The sequence below is a fragment of the Dermatophagoides farinae genome, chromosome 1, assembly GCF_024713945.1.
Source record: "Dermatophagoides farinae isolate YC_2012a chromosome 1, ASM2471394v1, whole genome shotgun sequence".
In the NCBI taxonomy this organism is placed as follows: Eukaryota; Metazoa; Arthropoda; class Arachnida; order Sarcoptiformes; family Pyroglyphidae; genus Dermatophagoides; species Dermatophagoides farinae.
The window spans coordinates 1923617-1945605 of record NC_134677.1 but is presented as its reverse complement, the minus strand read 5'-3'; the positions used below and the strand labels follow the sequence as shown (position 1 = coordinate 1945605).

The 21989-nt window shown below is 32.5% G+C and overlaps 3 protein-coding genes across 8 annotated transcripts; 1 reads left to right on the top strand and 2 right to left on the bottom strand.

The window, feature by feature from the left end:
• Positions 1-135: 135 nt before the first annotated feature.
• On the bottom strand, positions 136-3281 carry LOC142597573 (uncharacterized). Its single transcript, XM_075731635.1, has 2 exons — positions 3241-3281; positions 136-1330 (listed from the first exon to the last, which is right to left on the bottom strand). The coding sequence occupies exon 2, from the start codon at positions 1077-1079 to the stop codon at positions 384-386; it is 696 nt and encodes a 231-aa protein (XP_075587750.1). The 5' UTR covers positions 1080-1330; positions 3241-3281; the 3' UTR covers positions 136-383.
• A 103-nt stretch (positions 3282-3384) lies between these two features.
• Positions 3385-7736, top strand: LOC124492187 (ubiquitin-conjugating enzyme E2-17 kDa). 6 transcript variants are annotated; one of them, XM_075731653.1, is made up of 4 exons: positions 3385-3878; positions 3939-4052; positions 4127-4263; positions 6718-7736. In XM_075731653.1, the coding sequence occupies exon 4, from the start codon at positions 6850-6852 to the stop codon at positions 7291-7293; it is 444 nt and encodes a 147-aa protein (XP_075587768.1). In that variant the 5' UTR covers positions 3385-3878; positions 3939-4052; positions 4127-4263; positions 6718-6849; the 3' UTR covers positions 7294-7736. The 6 variants fall into 6 exon arrangements, with proteins under 6 accessions (XP_075587768.1, XP_075587778.1, XP_046910967.1 ...); XM_075731663.1 differs by having other exon boundaries at positions 3509-3829; XM_047055011.2 differs by lacking the exons at positions 3385-3878; positions 3939-4052; positions 4127-4263 and adding an exon at positions 5732-6491.
• A 2514-nt stretch (positions 7737-10250) lies between these two features.
• Positions 10251-21611, bottom strand: wb (wing blister). The gene is given in 13 exon segments (XM_047055005.2): positions 10251-10651; positions 10717-10966; positions 11030-11778; positions 11843-12101; positions 12175-12567; positions 12569-16008; positions 16064-16165; positions 16232-18560; positions 18622-18807; positions 18878-19286; positions 19369-19486; positions 20641-21172; positions 21527-21611. Coding segments are annotated over 12 exon segments (8757 nt in total). The 5' UTR covers positions 20918-21172; positions 21527-21611; the 3' UTR covers positions 10251-10406.
• Between the last annotated feature and the right edge of the window lie 378 nt (positions 21612-21989).

The following is a 21989-nucleotide window of genomic DNA, read 5'->3' as shown; positions in this document are numbered from 1 at the left end:
AACAAAATAAATAAATTGTCAATTCAATTTTGTTTATTTGTAACGAAAAACATGTGACATGTTATTCTAATGTGACCAATTCATACCCGCAATAAATCGATAACTTTCATCGTATAAAAAAACCCAACAGGTGAATTTGAATTTGAAGGTTAATTTATTTATTATTGCAATTTATTATTATCAGTCTAAAAAAAATGTTGATCAGTGTTTAACAAAATATTGGCCAATAATTAATTATTATATACAATTTTACAGTTACAATTTCATGAATGTTGAAAAAAAAACAAAAAATCTTTTGATGATCACGTTGAGCAAAGAATTTATTATCGATATAGATATATGGAAAATATCACAAATTCACATTTTGGACTTCATAATTGAATTTACACGGAAATCGTATATGGTTGTTTGTGATTATCGGCCGTTTTCGTTTGTATGGATGCACGACGATCCAATCGTGATGACCATGAATTCAGAAGATAAAGCGTTATAACGACCAATATGAAAAACATTAATCCCAAAAATAATATGGCATTTAGATCGATTAATTTATTTTTTGAATTTGTTGTTGTTGTGGTTGTTGAACTATTACCATCATCATCTTTATCATCATTGTTGATGAAATTATCATTCGAATCTTTTTTCGATTCTATTTGAATATGATATGGCTGTATCATCTGTTGTTGTTGTTGTTGTTCATGAATAACATTCGAATTATCATTGTCATCATCATTATTATTATTATTATCCAAAACAATAAACGAATCAAACGATTTTGATGAATTGTGGAAATTAATGAACGGAAATAAACGTTTTAAATTTTCAATTTCATTCTGTAATATTGATTTTGCTGATGTTTGATTTGAACGTTGTAAAAAATTCCAATCAACATGTGGTACATGAAATTGTTGCCGCTGTTGTTGTTGTTGTTGCTGCTGCTGTTGAGATTGTTGTAATAACAATTCATTTGTTTGACTTGTTTGATGATCAAAAACGGAAATAGATGGATTAATCTGAATTAAAATGATTATCATTATGATAATCAAAACGGGTGTTAAAAAATTGAACAACCAAGGCATGATGATGATAAATTGTGGTCGAAATTTTTTTTACAGTAAAAAAAACCACAACACTTGATAGATGAATGGATCAACTGAATGATCCAATGTACAAATCATTAATGAAAGGAGAAAAAAAAACAATATTAAGCTTTTGCTTTGTTGATTGATTGTCGATTGAAAATCTATCTTTAAATTTCTCTATTAAATTTTCTTTTCCTTAATCGAATATCTTGATCTTTCATGGTGTGATAAATAATCGATTACGTTTACTTAAATTACAGATATTATTTTTAGGGATAAAAATATGATATGATTATGATATGAATATTTTTTTTTTGTTCAGCTACGCATCGTTTTTGTTCATTGAAAAGTACATCATCATCATCATCATGATAAAATGGTAGATCGACAAACACGCGCGTGCATATATATCAATCAAATGAAGGTTTCATACACATTGAAATTCATGGAGATTGAATTTAAATTCAAGGATTCATAATAATAATGATGATGATGATGATGTGTGGTTGGAAAAAGAAAACATGGCACAAATAGAATGTTATAAATGAAAAACAGAAATTTAAAATCACAACACAACACACACAGACACAGATAGACAGACAAAAGATCAATGAATCGAGAACGTCGATCTTTGTACTTTGATTTTGACGATATAAAATTTTCTCAAACAAACAAGCAAAAAAAATGACAATATTTTCTTGCTTTCTCGTGTGTGTGTGTGTGTGTGCGGAAGGAAAAAAAATTTCAAAATGAGAAAATTATACAAGAGACAAGTGGATCGATGGCTGATCATCAGCAACAATTTTGACAAACTAATGCAAAATTCAAGTTTTATAGTCGATCGAAGAAAGAAGAAGAAATCAATTTTTAATCCCAAAATGGATTGTTGTTGTTGTGGTTGTATTCACAACACAACATAGGCTTGTGTATGTTTTATCTGTCAACAAAAATCAAAATTTCGACATGCAACATGATGATGATGATGATGATATTCCATTTTTTTTATATGAAAAATTGATTCGATTCTTTTTTTTTTGCCATACAACAACAACGTGTTGCTTGTGCTTTTATATATGATTTGTTCATTTTCAGCAAAAGAGAAATTGTTGATGATGAAGCTTTAAAGATAAATTGTGTAATATAAAAAGTAAGTAGTGTGTTGATTAGCAAAGAAAGATATATAGATGATAAACACCACCACCACCACCACACCGCCATGCTACCATCGTAAACATTCGAAATCTTTTAAAATCATTTGGTTGGTTGTGTGTGTGGTTGTATTCTAATAGCTTCAAGCTATTATGGATGAATCATCATCAGTTGAAGATTTGATCATCTTTGAATAATAATGTCTTTCCAATGTTTGTTTTTGTCATCATCATCAAACATTGTCGAATGTAATTGGTAAATCACACACAAAACAAAAAAAAAAATTTACATCATCATCATCATTATGCATAATGACGATGATGTAAATGAGTGTGGTTAACGGGACGGGAAAAAAAACCGGAAACAAATGTTCTGTTTTTAAAATATAATGAGGAAAAACGATGATGATTATAAAATTTTGGTAATGCAAATTTTTGGAATAACAAAAAAAAATTTTTTTTTCTTTCCGTCTTATTTTTTTTGTTTGTTTCGCTTGTTGGATTGTTTTATTGTTGGGTAACAAACAAAATTCAAATTAATGACAAGAATCCAAAAAAACACTACGACGTCGTTGTTGTTGTGGTTGACGGAAATAAACCGAGTAGTGGTTGGTTCAAGAATCTGGTCTATATATAATTTCAATCCATAAATATTCGATCGGTTTATATAGAACACACACACACACATACCAGAATCAGTCATAACTGAAACTTTTTACAGAAAGAGAAAAAAATGGTTCCAATTTAAAAAAAAAAAAATCATTAACTAACCAACATTATGGCCATGACGACGATGACGACTATACCTTGAATCTGCATAATAATAATAATAATACATGATCAGTAAATGTTTTATTTTTCGGGTTGTTTTTCTCATCAATAATAAGATAATAATGCCAATCAGCAAAAGTAGCAATGAAAAACATAGTGTTGTCATCACATAAGCCCGAACAACAACAAAAACAACAACAACAGTCCAAGTTTCGTCTGAATTGAATTGAAATACTTACGTCTTTATATAATATTCATCATCATCATCCACAGAAGAAGAAAATTCATCTGACGAGAACAGAAAGAAAAAAGAAAATTTTTTTTTTTTTTTTTTTGTTATTTTTTGTTGTTGTTGTTGTTGTTGTTGCTCAATTGCTCTTGCTGAAAGAAAAAACTTTTTTTTTTGTGGTGTTGTCGTTGTCGTCGTCGTCGTGTGTGTGTGAGTTTTTCTTCTCTCTTTGTGTTTGTGTATTTATTTACTTCAAAGTTTTTGATCAACTTTTTTTTAATCTTTTGGATTTGTTTCTATTTGTCGATATCGGATTAAATTAAATCATCATCAGCATCAAAACGTTCGAATTTTTTTTTGTTCGAATCATTATCATCATCATCACTACCCTTTATAAAGCACACACATTGATTTTATCCCGATTTATTACCCGGTTGACTTTTTTTTTATCTCATCACAAACGTATTTAATTTTTTTTTTTTTTTTGATTCTCGTGTGCAATATTTTACCTTTGTGTTTGTCATATTACTCATTCTCTGGGCTAATCATTTTCATTCGATTCCAACGAAAAAAAAAAACCTTTTGTTTCGTGTCAGTGTGTGAGTGTATTATAGAAAACTATACGAAAAAAATTATCACTAATTTGTGGCATGTATCATTATATTTTATTGATAAAATTTACGATTAAAATTTCATTTTATTTTATAGATTTTTCTCTCACTTACTCACTCACATCAGAATATTCTTTTGAAAACAAAAAAAAAACATTAAACATTCATTCCTCTGTATTTTAATACCACAACAACAAATATTGAGTACCCGGTAATGTTTTGTTTGTATTCGAAATCAAAAATTTTTTTTAATCATTATTTTTCATTTGTTTTCATGAAAAAAAGGTTTTCTCATCTGGTTTGGAAAATTATCATCACCAATAATCCTATTGTTTGATTTGAAAAAATTAATTTGAAATAGAAAATTTCATTTGAAAAAACACACCGAATTTATTAACAAACAATTGAATTTGTTTTTAAAGGTAAGAATTTCAGAATCAATATTGCAAATTTCTGTTTCGGTTAGTAAATGTCATAACAGTAACCATGGCTTTTTGTTGTTGTCAGATTTTTTTTTCTCAACTTTTTCTTCACCTTTCCATCTACATTTATCATTGAATTTTTTTTTTTGTTTTGTTTACTGTTTAGTGATTCGAATGTCGATGACATTTTAATTAAGATGCTGCAAAATGACAACTAAAAATAAAGCCATGTATGATAGTTATGTGGATTTTATATTGTAAATTAGGTTCAATACTTTAGTAATAAGCAAATTGTTCCATGTTTTGTGTGTGTACACCTCATCATAATCATCAAATCACCGTCAGATGATGTAATTCTTTTTTAATCATCCATCTTGTCTTTTGATTAAGATTAATTACGTCATTCATTTTATGTCTTGATTTGTTTCATAAAAAAATTCAATCTGATTTAAGATGGAGACGTCCTATTAACATTGAATTAAGATGATCTTCTCTCTCGCTCTCGCTATCCTTGCTTTTCTTGTCACCTCACCTTTCAAATCTTGCTATTTTACATCGTCTTAGTGATGATGGTGGTGGTGTTGGTGGTGGCAGCAGCAATTTATATTCTTAGAATTAATCCATTTTTCTTTGAAGAAAATTGCACAACGAAACGAAAAAAAATTGCTATGTGTTGTATCAGGACATAAACACCGTCCGTAACGGTATATGCATAGAATAGTCGAGAGGCGAAAAAAAAATTGAAATTCACAAGAAATGGATATATAAAAGACTAACGATTACCGCCTACTCTTAGAAGAATGACATACTAATTCATTCGATCGTTTCGTCTTTCTTAGGAAATTCTAGATTGAAAAGGTTCATATTAGAATATAGAATCACCGATGAACAATGAGTATACATGTAATATACGTATTTGACACGTGAAAAAAAATGAAAATTAAAAATCATTTTTTTCAAGATTGCAATTTAAAATTGAACGCATGCGTTCATTTTCTTAATTAATTGAATGATGCTGATGATTTGAAAGTATCAAGCATTTTTTGTTTTGTTTTTTTTCGTTCTTTGTCTCTTAAAATTGTCTGAGTGTGCATTGTAATGATAACGTAAATTACCAGTCAGTAAAAAATCATTCACATTTTATATGATTTGTAAATTCATCAATCAATAAAAAAAATGTATTGATTAATGAATTTCAGGTAGAATTTATTTATTCGTGGTCATACGTTGTATTTGAATGGATGATTAAATTTTTTTTATTTATTTATTCTCTTGTTTTGAAGCAGCCGCCGCCGCTACAATTGTAAACATTCTCTTTGTGTGGCGCTACTTGTATTTTTTTTTCGTGGCTTTCGAACGCTCAATTTCTCTCTCATTCACTATTTTATCCATGTCTGTCCGTCTAATATACTGCTGCTGCCGTCGTTAATATATCTGTGCTGTGTGTGTTGTGTGTGAGTGAGCCAAATCAAAAAAAAAAAAAAAAAACCAAGCATAGTTTCTCTTGCATTGCATTATTGGCTGGCTGCGTGCTCCCTTTTCTTCTTTTTTCTTTGATTTTCCTCTTTTATATTTTTTTTTCAACTCGTATCCTTTTTTATTGTTGGTATTTGTGAGTGTGACTCAATTTTATTTTCTTCTATTCTTTAACCATTTTGTTATTCATCGTTATTTTTTTCATCATAATCATCATCACCAGCATCATCATCATCATCGAATTCAATCGTTTGATGAAAAAACAAATTTCTTGATTGTGTGTTGTGTGTGTGTGGTGTGTTTTTCAATTAGGATTTTGTATTGAGAAATCCTTTTTAGTTTTATACAACAAATCAACAAAAAAAATTATTCATCATTGTGTATGTTGTATGATTAAAAATAATGTTTCGATGAGAGATATATAGCCCCTTGATCAATCCATAAAGGTCCAGAATCGCGTTTTGTGTGGTAGAATAGAATACGAACACACATACACACACAAAACCGACGACAGCAATTCAGCTACAAGAATAATAATTACATTATTATACAAATCTTGAAAAAAACCTGTACATATACCGATTAATCTCATTAGATTGGCACATTTTTGTTTTCCGATTTTCATCTTCGATTTGTGTGTGTGTATCAGTGAATTTGGGCTCTGTTCCCGATTGTTTCTATTTGATTGATTTCTACGATCTCTTCCCTCCCCCTTTAGGAAATTATCAACTCTTCCTAATTTTACTTTTTAGGTATGATCGATTGACCTTATCGATGAAATAAAACAATAAATTAAAATTATTTGAGAGAGGGTGGTTGATTTTATTACGCATTGTGTTCCAATCTAATTAAACTATTTCATCCTCAACAATGAAAAGCATTTTATTTTTTATCGTTTTTATTACTAATTCTTCATAAATTTTAATTTTTTATAGATTTTATTTATTAAGACATTTTTTCTCTTTTTTCTTTCAACAGATTCTTATTAGCTATTATCGAAATTGATTTTTGTTTCATTGGCCGATCACGATTTATTGATTGATTCTAATTCAAAAATTTTATAAAGAAACAAATTTGAATCAAATCAAACAGTACAAATATTTCACAAACATGGCATTGAAGAGAATCCGTAAAGAATTGGAAGATTTGAAACGTGATCCACCGGCACAGTGTTCTGCCGGTCCAGTTGGTGAAGATCCGTTCCATTGGCAAGCGACCATAATGGGACCACCAGATAGTCCTTATCAAGGCGGAGTGTTTTTCCTGACGATACACTTTCCAACAGATTATCCGTTTAAGCCTCCAAAAGTCTCATTCACTACACGTATATATCATCCGAACATAAACAGTAATGGTTCTATATGTCTGGATATATTACGATCACAATGGTCGCCGGCATTAACAATTTCAAAAGTTTTGCTTTCAATTTGTTCACTATTATGCGATCCAAATCCCGATGATCCTTTGGTACCAGAAATTGCTCGTATCTACAAAACTGATCGCGATAAATACAATGAATTTGCACGAGAATGGACTCGAAAATATGCAATGTGATCATGCAAGAATAATAATGGTGGGGGGATGTATAGTGTGTGTTTGTGTTTATGTGTATCGATTTATTTCGAATTCAAAAACGTTGCCAGGTGTGATGCCATTATATCCAATTCGATCTTCAACAACAGCAAATATTAATAACATCTTTGTTTCTCTTAAATCAATTTTGTTAAATCAGATGAATTCCCTCAAACAAAACAAACAAAAAAATTACCATCCACCACACCACAACAACAACAACCTGTAAACAAATAAAACAAAACAAAAAATACATAAAGCTTTGTCATCTTCATCTTCATGGTATTTACATGAAAAAAAAATTTTAGCGAGCAAAAATAAAATAAAATAACATTTATTGACATCGAAAACAAATATTGCAAAAAAAAATCTTATTTGTAATTGTGTGAAATATATATCATCATCATCTACTAGTTTAATTTAAATTTAATAATTTAATTGAATTTAATTTTTTTAAAATCTATGTCGCTTACGTTTGTCGGTAATTGCAACTTTTATACTCGCCAAGTGCTTGCACTGTGTACTTGCACTGGGTATTAACTTGGCATTTAATGCGGCCAAGCTGAGCCGGTCATCGTACGTATTTTCAGTACAAACATAACTATTTAGTATGAGCTACTCAGTGGGTGTTGAGTGTGTGTGTGTGTGTGTGTGTATTTTTTTATTTTTTATTTTTATTTTTTTTTTAATTTAAAAGGAGCATAACTCCTGACTTTATTTAAAATTATTAAAATAATAAAAATATAAATACAAGAAAAGAAAAAACGGAAATAAAAGTCTTATAAATTGATAATCATGTAAATAAAGATGAAAGACTAAGAAAGAGCTTTAAACAATAAATTTCAAATGTTTGTTCATTTCTCCAAGTCGTTGATGGATGAGGTAAGAGAATTCAGGTAATTTATTGTCATTTATCAATTTTTCAATTGCGGAAATCAAGTGATCGTTATTATTAATATCGAAATTGTTCATGTGTGTGTGTGTGTATGCGTGCGGAAAAACTTTTGAATGCCGCTGAACAGTTCATTCAGCTTCAGAAGTAGAAGCCGCTTCTAAAGAAACGTATTCTTCGGTATGTAGCTTTGACAAAGCTTTTTTTTATTATTCTAGCTCAGCACACGTTGCTGCAGCTTTTGCATCCAATAGATGGTCATTCAATAGAACATAGAAAGAGTTCGAATTCGAATTTTGATAGTGACACACGTGATTTTCATTTTGTGTGCATGTATGAGTATGATTATGAGTATTGAAAAGTGAATATTGTTTTTATCAATTCTAATTCTAATCTAATCTAATCATCATCATTTTTGATTCCGAATTTGAATTCGAATCATTTTCATTTCATTGTTTGTTCACCATTCACCATCATCATGCATTTTTTTAGTGTTTTCGTTTGATTTCGTTTGAAGAAAAAATAAAGAAAAGAAAATGCCAAACGAACAAGAAAGAGCACGTAGGCGTGAGTATATGCGTGCCTATCGCTCCAACCAAAGTGATTCTGTTTTGAAACTCGAGCCGGAGAAAGCCCGGAAGTGACCCGACGACGACTTCAAAAAAAACAAAAGGAATAAACAATGCAGCAGATGCAATGCTTATCTTTTCCCGTGCGAAACATCAAACGATTGCTGCCACAACGGCAAACCGCAACGATTCGTTGGTTATCCGGATTTCTTGAAGGATTTACTCACAAATCGTGAAAATCCAAATTATGGTTATTTCAAAAAACACATAATCAACTACAATGCTTCCTTGAGTTTTGCCTCAATTGGAATGCGTCATGATGAACCTCCACCCTGAAGATCGGGTTTAGCTCAGATATGGCCGAAGGAGGCTGCAGAACGTCGATTAGAGCATCCAGCTAATTCTGATCTTGAAAGAACTTTGTTGGTTCAAATTCATGATTTTCTGGCACAGAATAATCCTTATGCGATCCAATTCAAAGCTTTTAGCTATGCTCTTATCTAATATTTCTGTCTTTAATCACCATCTGAAATGATTTGAGAATTCATTTACAAAATCACATAACACACACACACACGCAGGTTCATCAAAAAAAAAAATTCATCAACCTCCAATTTATCATTCTTTCATTCAAATAAATAAATTGTCATCACTTTGAAATTATCTTTCTTATTTTTATTACTTTTTGTTAAACTACGACTGCGCGTGTGTTCATGTTTTTGGCCTGTGTGTCATCAGAAAACGTTTTTTGGTTTTTTCTGTTGCATATAAATTTCTCACTTTTGTTTAGTTTTTTGTTTTTGATCGAGAAAAATCATCTCGTTAATAAAGCCTTTGTTTTTTATAAAAAATCTGTTATTTTTTCGTCTTATGTTTTTTTTTTCTTTTCGTACATCAATATTTCGGTGAATTACGTTCGTTCTCGAAACCTTTTTATGCATCGATTCGTGTCATTACAACTTTTTGTCCTTAAAATTCTGTTTAAAAAAAATTTAATTTTATTTGTAAACAACGTCACATATAAAACATTAATAAATTCTTGTAATCCTATGTCCAAAAAAATTTTTGGTCAAACAAAAAAAAACGGAAACATCATATTATCATATTATATTATAAAATAGGCGGCACTCCCACACACACACGTACCACTCACACTACACAACACCACCACTACTACTAATGTCACACACACACACACAAAGGACACAACATGTATATAAGGTCATGACACAAACACTGGACACTCGCTTGTTGTTTAACCTTTGATTAGTTGACTAATAAAGTTCTTCTTCTCAACCGTTGCACGAACGTTACTTTATATATAAATAAATTTTGAAACAAAAACAACAACCACACAAAATTCATTTCATATTCAGAATCGTGAACAACATAAATGGCATAAATCATTTCCTTTTGTTTATGCTGCCATCTTGAGTTGAAATTCAAAAATAAAATATGAAATTGTTAATCATTCATCATGGAGAAGAAAATGAAAATGTTTATTCAAAGACAAAAAAAAATTAGTAAAAATATCGATTGAATAATGAAAATCGATTAGAAATTTTGTTCATATAATAATAATTTCGGGAAAAATGGTTATTCTTTGTTTTAATTATGCAATTTCATCATCTCAATTAAAGCATTGGAGCTCGAATACGGCTTGCCTGTCGCCATGTTGATTGTTGAAGATCATCATATGGTTCTAGTGGTGGTGGTGATGGTGTATGTATGATCTCAAAACTGCCTTCATGGCCAATGCCAACACCCCGGAAACTGGCAGGATTATTGAACGAGATCAATTTTGAATTGAACACAATATCTCGGATAACACCGTAAAAATTCGATGCATAACCTTTATTGATGACGGTAAAGCCAGGCGCTAAAACAAAACAATGATGATCATTTTAATTCAATAAAATTGAACCAAAGCAATAATATACTTACGGGTACCACCGATGAAAAGACCACCTTTTTTTGGTGCTTCAATCACACGTGATTTAGCTAAACGTAGCTGTGTACTTTCGTGTTCATCATCGATAAGAATACGGAATCTACGCATATCTTTGATACAAGTAACCGTATGATATTTACCATCGGAAACATTGATATTATCGAAACGATAGCTGCTAACACCACCGCCACCATTCAATCGTACTTCAAGAGTTCCATTATAAATGTAGAAAAAGTAGTAATGCTGTGAAAAATGGGAAAAAATTCTTTTTGAACCAAAAATCTTGTTGTAAATGAATAGACTTACATCATCTTTTCTATCGTAACTTCTTGGTAATCCTTCGAAGGTGGATAATAATAGAACGCCATGAGGTCTAGGCGTCTTAAATGTAAAACTAAATTCCGTATGATCAGTTAATGGTTGACCATCCAATTCAAGATATCCATCACCAAAGAAACTTGCCACTCGAATCGGTTTCTCCATACAACCAGGTTCGATACCGAATGATTGAATTCGTTGGAAATTAATAGGTATGGCTTCAATTTGTGGTGAATTCATACAGCCAACGAATGATTTAAATATAACATTTGGATATTCTAAATTGCTGATTAGCGTAAAGTTTGGTGTTACACCACCAAAATAAACGTCTGATCCAATAAGATCTAAATCAATGGATCTTCCGCTTGATTGCAATGTTTTTTCATAATTTCTTTTCTGTGAATCCATTATGAATTCTAGGACAGCCTCATCTTTCTCCCGTTCGGCTCGTAGATTGACCCAATTTCCGGTGTTGAGTTTCTCCTCAGTAACAATCGATTGTAATAGGCCTGGTCGTCCTGGACCCGAACCAAAATGACATTCATAATGAACATGACCATCTTTTAAATAGATTGCAACATAATCACGAGTTCGAGGATTCGATGTGAAAAACAACAAAGCATTTTCATCAAATGTACGGAAATGCATTGAAACCAGATATCGATCTCGATTATAGTTGGAAATTTGCCTGGTCTTGCCATAAGCGAATTCGTCGAAAAATGTGTACATGTTCGGATCTGTCAATTATGAAATTTCAGTTTAGAAGGATTTATCAATTGTAATTTTAGATTTTTCAATTACCAATCGGTTCGGTTGCTCCCTCCATACAGCCATCACAACCGATATTACTTGTGAAATTCCATAAACCAACACGTTTACCGTCAAGATACAATTCAAATAGACAACCACCAAAAGATCGTGATTGTAATTGTCTTGGAATATGTGGCATTTCCGATGGTAAACCACCAATGTAAAAATATGAATTACGATCTAAATTCATTTGTTTCGATTCGGAACTTGATGAACCACTCATTTCAAATGGATCTGGGAATCTTGCTCCCTGTAATAGAAGAAAATAGATTAGAGTATTCATGATTCAAGTTAAATAATTAATGTTAATTTACTTGACTTACCGGTACCGAAATGACGGAAAGATTTGCCGTAGAACCATATCTTTTCACTTCTATCTTATACCAATGTGAATCTTTACTTAACGAATTATCATTAGTTAATATATTCTGTGGATGAGTTATCATTCTTTCATTATTTCCAGTGCTCCAAATAAATCGTATTTTTCTATCAACCATTTCTAATGCCATAAAATCATTATTATAGCCTTGACTTTCACGTGCACCAAGATACATTAGTAAACTGTCACGGATATGTTCATGTTTAATGGCATAATACATGACAATATTATTCGTGAATGATGGCTCAATATCTGGTTCATATGTTCGAATACAGACACCTTCACGATCGGCACCCAATGACACACGAATACTAGCAGCTTTTTGTCTTGCTAATTTTAATCTTAGCTTTCAATTCATCCAAATTTAAATCGAATTGTTGTTGATGTCGTTGAAGACCAGGTCCTTTGGATTCGATTTTAACAATCTCTTCTTTCAATCGTTTCAATAGATTCAATGATTGTGTAATATCTCGTTTAATATCATCCAAATCTGCTTTTGGTCCTGAACTTAATTTTTCCAAATCCTGTTCCAGTGTATAGATTCGTGTCATCATTTCATCTAAACGTTTATGACTGTTGGCCAGATTGTCTAATAATGATTGTAGACGATCATTGATGACTCGAACTTCATTGCCCAGTCCACGTGGTAATTGATCAAGACTTTTGTTGATCCAATCTAGATCCTGTCGAGCAGCATCAATCATAGCTTCGATTTCGGCCAGCATTCGTTGTTTTTGGGCAATCTCATATTGAAAATCACGAAGACGTTTATTAAGATCATCGGCTTCCTTAAGCAATTCTTCACTTCGTTTTCGTGCCTGAATAGCTTGTTGTAATAAAGAATCATCACCATCTGGATTGGCTTCGAAGAAAGCTTTTTCGGCAGCTGCTCGTGCATTGGCTACAGCCTCTTCGGCTTCGGTCAAAGCTTTCACAATATTTTCGTAAACATTTGCAGCTTGCATTGGTGATCCAGCAACATCTCTGGTCTGATTGAATAATCGACCCAGTTCATTTACACGACGCATTAGTTCGGCAGCATGATCTTCACATGGTTTGACATATTTTTCTTCATATTCTGGATTCAATCTGGCCAGAATACTTCTTCTTTTCTCAATTTCATCGGTTAATTCATTCATTTGTCCAATTAAATCGGCCAGATCATTGAATTTGATTTTTGTATCAAACAATTCACGATGTATCAGATCCAATAATTCTCGTGCTTCATTCAATGCAATACGTGCTGCATCACCATTCTGTACGGCGCTATCTCGTGCATCGAAAATGGCCTGCAATAATGGCCGTATTGAATTGACGATACGTTGAGCTTCTCTAGTTTCCGGATATACTTTTCGATTGATCATTTCATATATCTCATTAAGTAATCGTAATAGTTTACTAATACGATCTTGCATTGGCTGTGTATCACCACGTTCAGTCAACATCTGTAGAACACGTTCGAGTAAATATTGAGCTTTTTTAAGTTCAATGTCTCCTTTTCGATTATCCGGTGAAAAATCTGTCATACGTAATTCTTGCAGAATTCTTACAGCTTCTTCATACATACGATCAGCTGCTGATCCATATGGATCAGTGGAATCTACCAGATGACGTTTCAATTGATTGATGATGTTCTGTATTTTTTCCCAAAGATCACTGATTCTATCTTTAATATCTTGAGCTCTATTCACAGTATCTCGAGCTTTTTCAGCTTCATAAGGAGCTTTTCGTGCAAGATCTCTTGCTTGTAAATTCAGCAGATTGGCCAATGTTTCCAGATCAAAATCAACAGTAAAATCACGAACCATTTTTTTACCATTCATCACTCTTTCTTTGAATTGATTCATTCTTGAATTGGTAATATTATATTTTTTGGTCAAATACATCAAACGAGTCCAGGGAAGATTTTCTACATCTGTAAGATTAGCTTCCTGTAGAATTGATTGTAAAAATTCGATATCATCCAATAATGTTCCCGTACAATCATCATCACAATTAAGACATCCAGTATCGGTGACAACATGTCTTGGTGGGCAATTTCCGCAATCATGCCCGGTTATACCTTCTTTGCAGGGACATTGACCACTTCGTTTATCGCAAATGTTGCTCAATGATCCGATTGGTGAGCAATTACATGGCACGCATTTGCCATCAGGTGCCATGGGATCGCCCCAAAAACCATCGGCACATTGTTCACAATGTCTTCCGATGTAGCCAACTTGACAGTCTGTACAAACATATTCAGAATTCGATCCGGGTAGCAATTCACAAGTTTCACTGAAAGAATTAATTAATGTTGGACAAGCACATTTACGACATGGGATGGCACGTGTTGGATCACCATAAAAGCCATGAAGACAAAGATTGCAATATGGTCCAGCTGTGAATGATTCACAATTCATACACTCACAAGTTTCTTTATCACAAATTCGGCTATAATTATGACAATTACATGGTTCAGCCCATCCAACTAAATCAAGAATATCTTTTGAATCCAGATAGTTTTGTTTACGTTTTCGACAATAACCAATATTTGGATCTTGACATGATGCTTCAGTGTATTGTGGTGGACAAAGACATTGTTCGACGCCAGCAGCTAATTTTGATGAGAATCCACCAAGTGTAGCTAAATCAACGGAAACATCGCTTATACGTACGAAATTTGCTTCAGTTAGATCACTAGCTCGAATCAAAATATGTTGAACTTTTTGCAAGGCTACCATAAGAACATCGCGTGTAACAGGATATTCTGGATTATCGGCCAAAGTCCATTCCGTTTCATGGAGACGAACACGATATAAACCAGTGGGTGATAATTGTTCGGGTCCATAATGATAAAGAATGATTCGATGATTACCCTGAAGCACAACCAATGGATAACGTTTTCGTAACATTTCATTCAGTTTTCCACCACCTCTCCCATAGGTTCGGAATCGTATGAAACCATTATAAGTGGCCACCTGATCATTCAACATTTCTGGTGGCATTGACCAATAAAATGATTGTTGTAATTCGCCAAAATTCTTCACACCAACCGAAGATGTATCCGATGGTATAGTTTTGAAACCAAGTACGGAACGAATTTCGGTCGAACCAATGACAAAATAAGCTTCACGTTGTGGATAATTATGTTCACTCCACACCATTTTGGATTGGTCACATTGTCCAGATTTTCCGAAACAAAAACATTGAAAACATCCTAACGGATTATCAGCAGCAAGACCAAAAGTACCTTCTTTGCACACGTCACATCTTCTTCCGGCTACATTTTGTTTGCAAGGGCATTGACCACTTTCGTCACATTGGCATAGTCCATCTTCACGACATGATGATGGATCAGTTCCTGGTTCATGGCAATCGCAACGACGACAATTAGGGAAACGATAATAACCAAATTTGCATTTTTCACAATGCTTTCCTTCGAAACCATCCAAACAGACACATTCACCGGTTTTGTGGTTACATTCATTGTTTACTGATCCTTGAAGATTGCAATCGCAAGTTTGACAACCGGTAAGAACATCAAAACCCCAAGTTCCAGGTGCACAATCATTACAAGTTGGTCCTGCCGTATTAGGTGGACAAACACATTTTCCGCTTTTGGGATCACAAATATGACCAGGTGCTGTACATGGTTCACAAGCTAAACATCCATTTGGTCCAAATCCATAATAACCAGGTAAACACTGGTCACAATGAAGGCCACCAACTCCATTCTTACACTCACATTGGCCAGTCATTTCATTGCAAACATTGCTATATGAACCTGTTATGTTGCCTATCGAAAAAAACGGAATAATTTTTTAGAAATTCAAATTACAACAAATAATTACAATTGCATGGTTCACATCCTTTATTTGATGCTAAATTCCAGAATCCAGGTTCACAACGGCTACAGTCTCGCCCAAAAACAAATGGTTTACAAATACATTGACCTATTTCAGAAATAAAAATGTTTGAAATTAATTTTCAACCGAAAATTATTTGTTACAATAATTTACCTGAAAATTCATCACAATCTGGTCCTTCAGATCCAAGTTTGTTACAGTTACACCATTCACAACCATTGTTGGAGAAACCAAAATGACCTTCTAAACATTTGTCACAATGCTGACCAAATACCCCCGGCTTACAATGGCATTGTCCGGTAGTTTCATCACAAAATTGATCCATCGATCCGGTCATATTGCAGTTACATGGAACACAACCCAATTCGATGTTACCATAACCAGGTGCACAATGGTCACAGCGAACGCCGGTATAATTAGGCTTACATTCACACTGACCAGTTGTGGAATTGCATTGTGTATTAACGGATCCTTGTACATCACAATTGCATGCTTTACAATCTCCGATAACGGCATTTCCCCAATGATCTGGTAGACATTCATCGCATTTCCAGCCACCGAAATTTTCCAAACAATATTTACATTGACCAGTCAAACGATCACAATATCCTTCAACGGTGGTATTAGCGTTTGGGCCACACTCACAGGGGGCACAGAATCCACCAGGAATCAACGGATTACCATAAAAACCATTGGAACAAATTTCACATCGTTCCCCGGTATAACCTTCTGGGCATTCAAGACAAACATAACCATATTTTGCTGATGATTCTAGTCGACATGTTGGCGAAAAATTATTTGTTGGAATCAACAATGGACAAGCACATGGTTTGCAGTCATCTTCTTGGCCACGAGTAGCGTCGCCATAAAAACCTGGTCTGCATTCACCACAAGTTGGACCAACCGTATTATGAAGACATTCGGAACATACTCCCGTAAATGGGTCACATGATTCCGCATGATTATTACAGTTACATTTCTCACATACTCCATTCACCAGAACATTGTTGACACGTCTATATCCGGTTTCACAATACTCGCATGAAAGACCACCATATCCTGGTGGACAATCGCATTGTTCCGTACCGACAGCTTTTTTAATGCTGGCCGATGAATTTGATGCTTTTTCCAAATCAGTTTGATATAGTCCTCCGGATACTTGATCAGTATGATATTTGGCTCGTATAAGCAAACGTTTTAAATCATGTAAAAGTAGTGCAAAATCTTGACGTGATGGCTGTGAATCTGGAATTTCTCGTCCATTATCATCAACACGAAACCAATTCTGTTCACGTAATGGCAATATAATAGTAGAATTTAGTTCATCTTCATCCGAATCTTCTGGTCGTTTATGCCATCGAAAACCATAACGAGAACTATCTGGTCCACCTTCAAGAATTACATCAGGTTCATCGGTATAAACGCCTGAAGTATCACCACGAACGATTACATATCTGACAATGTATTTCAAAGCATTGCCATATGTGTACAGATTTTGACCAAGATATTCTGGTGGTGCTTCCCAGAAATAAAGATTTTGTGCTCGATCAGGAATATAATCATCAGCAATCTCATAATGGCCATCTTCAACCACTGGTTCCAATTTGAATGATCCAGGAATATCGGTAACACGCCATCGTTCTGAACTTTTGATAACTTCAATACCCCAATCACTTGGTTTGCATACGTTTGTTGCTCCAAAACAATAACATTGCGAACAGCCTTCCGGATTATCAGCGGCCAAATTATAAAATCCTTCTTGGCACTTGTTGCATCTTTTACCAAAGACATTCGTCTTGCAGATACAGTTACCGTCGCAAACATTAGAGTTTTTTATGCCAGCATAAACACAAGAACATTCTTCACAACGAGGATAATTTCGATAACCTTTCGAACAGCGATCGCAACGTGAACCTTCGAATCCTTCACGACAAAGACAATCGCCCGGATGACGACCTTCGATCAAATGACTATCATCTTTAACACAAAGTTTATTCATTCCAGGTCCATTACATTGACAGCGTAGACATGGTCGTTCATTATCAATTTCAACATCTTCTGGTCTAAAATACCCATCCACACATTGCTCACAATTGATGCCAGTCGTATGATGCTTACATCGAACACAAACACCACCACCTTCGTAGTTTCCTTCTTTGTTGATGCTTAATTTTTTATCCGCAATCGTTTGATCATAATAACATTCATCAGAATGTCCATGGCATTGACATTCTTCACATGGAGAACCATCACGTTTAGTACCTGGACGCCATTTTTTCTGATTAAACATTGGACAACATGATTCACAGGAACGGCCACATGTATTATGTTGGCAATTACATTTAGGTAATGGATGGCTAATCAATCCTCCTCTATTTGGTATGGTTGTTGTTACTGATAAATCTGGCGCCTGACATTCATCAGCATGTCCATTACATGTACACATACCACCGATCGATATGTCTTTGATTGAATAAAAAAGCTAAATAAATATAAACATGAGAAAAAAAATTATCTACTTTTTGATTATATACATTACATACCCGATTAGTTAGTGTGCTATCACTTTTATCAATATCATTAGCATCATAGAACAAGCTTCCTTTTAATGTTCGAATTTTTTGCATTCGAATTCGAATATGTTGTGCTTTGATAAATTCTCTCAATGTTGGACTGATTCCATCAGCTGTTTCCGCTCCAGGTCTTCCATTTATTAATGAAACATCAATCTAAAAATGTAATATGAATAGTGATAAATAAATAAATAAAAAAAAAAACATTTATCATTGATCAAATTACCTCTTCATGTCCGACGACATTATTTTTCGAATACATCGATGTACAAATAACTTCATCATCAGTTCTATAACGTAATTTTCCAATAGATGGTCGAACACGATATCGTTCCCAACATTCAGTATCAGTTTGAGCAAAATATTGCCACGGATAATAATTGATTCCATCGATTGATTTTTCAAGTATCCAATTTGATGGTAATGGAGAAATGGCCGATTTAATAATAACATAGGCAATTTCATATAGTTGTCGTAAATTAATGTTAATGGTAACCCATTCATAACGTTTTCCATTCTTTAAACTAGGACTTTGCCACCAATTTTCTGTACCATCAATTACATTTTTTATTGGATGTCGTTTTGAATAATCCGGATTAGATGCATCACAAACATTACAATCGCTAGTATTAATGCTTTTATTTATTTGAATGAATGAAAAAAAATTAATAATTAAAATTAAATTCTAAAAGCAAAAGAAAAAAAAACATGATTTACTTATGTGATACCAAGCGACAATAATATTCGGGCCCAGTTTCACCACATGTAGCATTCACCGAAATAATAGCATCAACGGCTAAATTTATGATGTTTGGATATAATCCTTTCACATGTTCTATATGAATGAGAAGAAATGAAAACAAATTTTTTTTGTTTTTGTTTTGAAAAACAACATGTATATTAACCTATATATTCAGGTAGATCATAATCATATGGAATATATCTATTATAGATTCCAAAATGATGATGATCATTAATATCGTAGATTATATATGGATTTATTGGATCATAATAATAACGAAAATTTTTTTCTTGTGATGATGGTTTCATATAAACATTGGGAAATAACAGTGATAATTTTAATAATAATAAAATTATGATGATAGTGGCCATACAAATTTGACGGTAATGATGCATTATACCGGCCAGTGATAATGATGACTGAATGAATTTAGGTTAGTCTGTAGTGTAATCATTCATTGATATTTTTTTTTCTCAACCAACCACAAGAAAAAATTGATTTGATTTGATTTGATTTTATAGTTTATCAATCGTTCTTAACAAATTACTATAGTAGTTGTAGTCGGTTTGTTTGTTACATATCTACTGTGTTGTGTGTGTGTGTGTGTGTGTTTCGGATGTCTTGTTCGATCTCAATGCTTGTCGGTTATATATCAATCAGAAAAATTGATTTTTATAAACAAAAAAAAAAAATAAAAATAAAAAAAAAAATAAATCACTAACCGAATATTGTCGTGTTCAAAATATATAAATGTAACATTTATATTTTTTGAATTTTTTTTTTTTTGGCTTCTTGTTTAGATGTTCTTGTTTCAATATAAACATATTGAAGAGAAAAAAAATGCCAACCAAAGCAGAATTTGATAGTTTTAATGATTTATTATAAATACACAAGCACACACACACACACACAAACAAGATGGTTTGATCAAAGCATTCGAGAAAATTTTTTTTTTTTAATCAAAAAAAAAATATTTTGATGATAATAAATTCTACGATTCAATTCAATTCCCGAATGTTATTGATTGATTGTGATGGAAAAACAAAAACAAAACACACAAAATCAGTGCCAATAATCTGTGTAAACAAGAAATTTTTTTCTTTTCTTTTCGAGGCTAATCTTTCTCTCTCTTTTTTTTAGAAATTGTGTAAAATTGTTTTCAAAAACTCCTACACACACACACACAAATCCTGATGTGATGATCCATAAATGGGATGGTGAAAAAATAAATGAATAAATAAATTTACCTTTAGCCGTTGTTGTTGTAGTATTACCGGGTGATCGTCGATTTGATTCTGATGATGATGATGATCCTATATATTCTATTTCATTATCAATATCATTTTCAAATCGATGATAACGTGAATATTGATGTGGTGATGAATATGTATCATGATGTGTTACAATACGACGCCATTCATGTGTATCACCAATGGATATTGATGATACCAGCCACAAATGATGATGTCCAATAATGATTGTGGCCAATATTAGAATTGACCAGTATAAGGTTGATTTTATCATCGATGATTATAATATTTTTTTTCACCACATTAATGAATGGAAAAATTAGCAATGATCATTAGGTTTTGTTTAACGAGAAAAAAAATGATGATGATGATGACCATTCAAAATTGTTTATGCATCGAAAATGGACAGAAAACAGATGTTAGATTATTTTTTCTTGGTCTATATGAATACTGTCGATTAACTTGGTCCCAACAGCAAAACAAAACTTAAATGTAAATATTGTAGAACTTTTCTGATTTTATGTAGAATCTATTTCGGAATAGAAAGAAAATAAATGAAAAATCACCAGTTGATATATTATCATTGTATGTGTATACATTATATATGGAAATATAAAACTAAAACCACAAGAACAATGTATTGGATGATAGAAAAAAATTCTCAAGAATTATATATGATTATTCATCATCATGTCGGCAAATGATTGTTTTTGGTCAAAGAATTTTGGTTATTTATTCTTTCATCATTCATCTATAAACATTGTTATTTTTCCCAAAAAAAATTGTTTTATAAACAAAAAAAAACTGATGTTTATGAATGCAAAAAAAACGAAAGAATTCAATGACCGAAATCAGAAAAAATTTTGGTTAAAAAAATTCTTACCTTATTTTTTTTTGGATTGTTGCAATGTTTGTTTCAAGATTTTCGTTGAAAAAAAATTCACAATGACACAAATACAACGATGATGATGATGATGATTATCCATATAGAAAATGAAATAGAATCCAAAAAAAAAAATTCACTTCAGGTTCATATTTTCTTCTTTTTTACTGTAAATGGAAACAAGGTGGTGGTCTGATGTTGTTGTCTATGTGTCCATATAAAGTAATTGATCGCGTGGGTAGATGATGAAATGAGATTCAGTAAAGAGAAAAAATTTTCAAATCAAAGAAAATCTGTTTGTTACTTATATCCAGCCTCTTTTATTGTGAAAGCAGTCCATTTATAATTGTGGATGAAAGAAAAGATTTTGTTTCTCTTGTTTTTAGCCGTTTTTTTGGTTTGTTTGTTGCTACGACCATACCAAACACATTTGGTCATTTTGCATTTGATGATAATTTTTTTT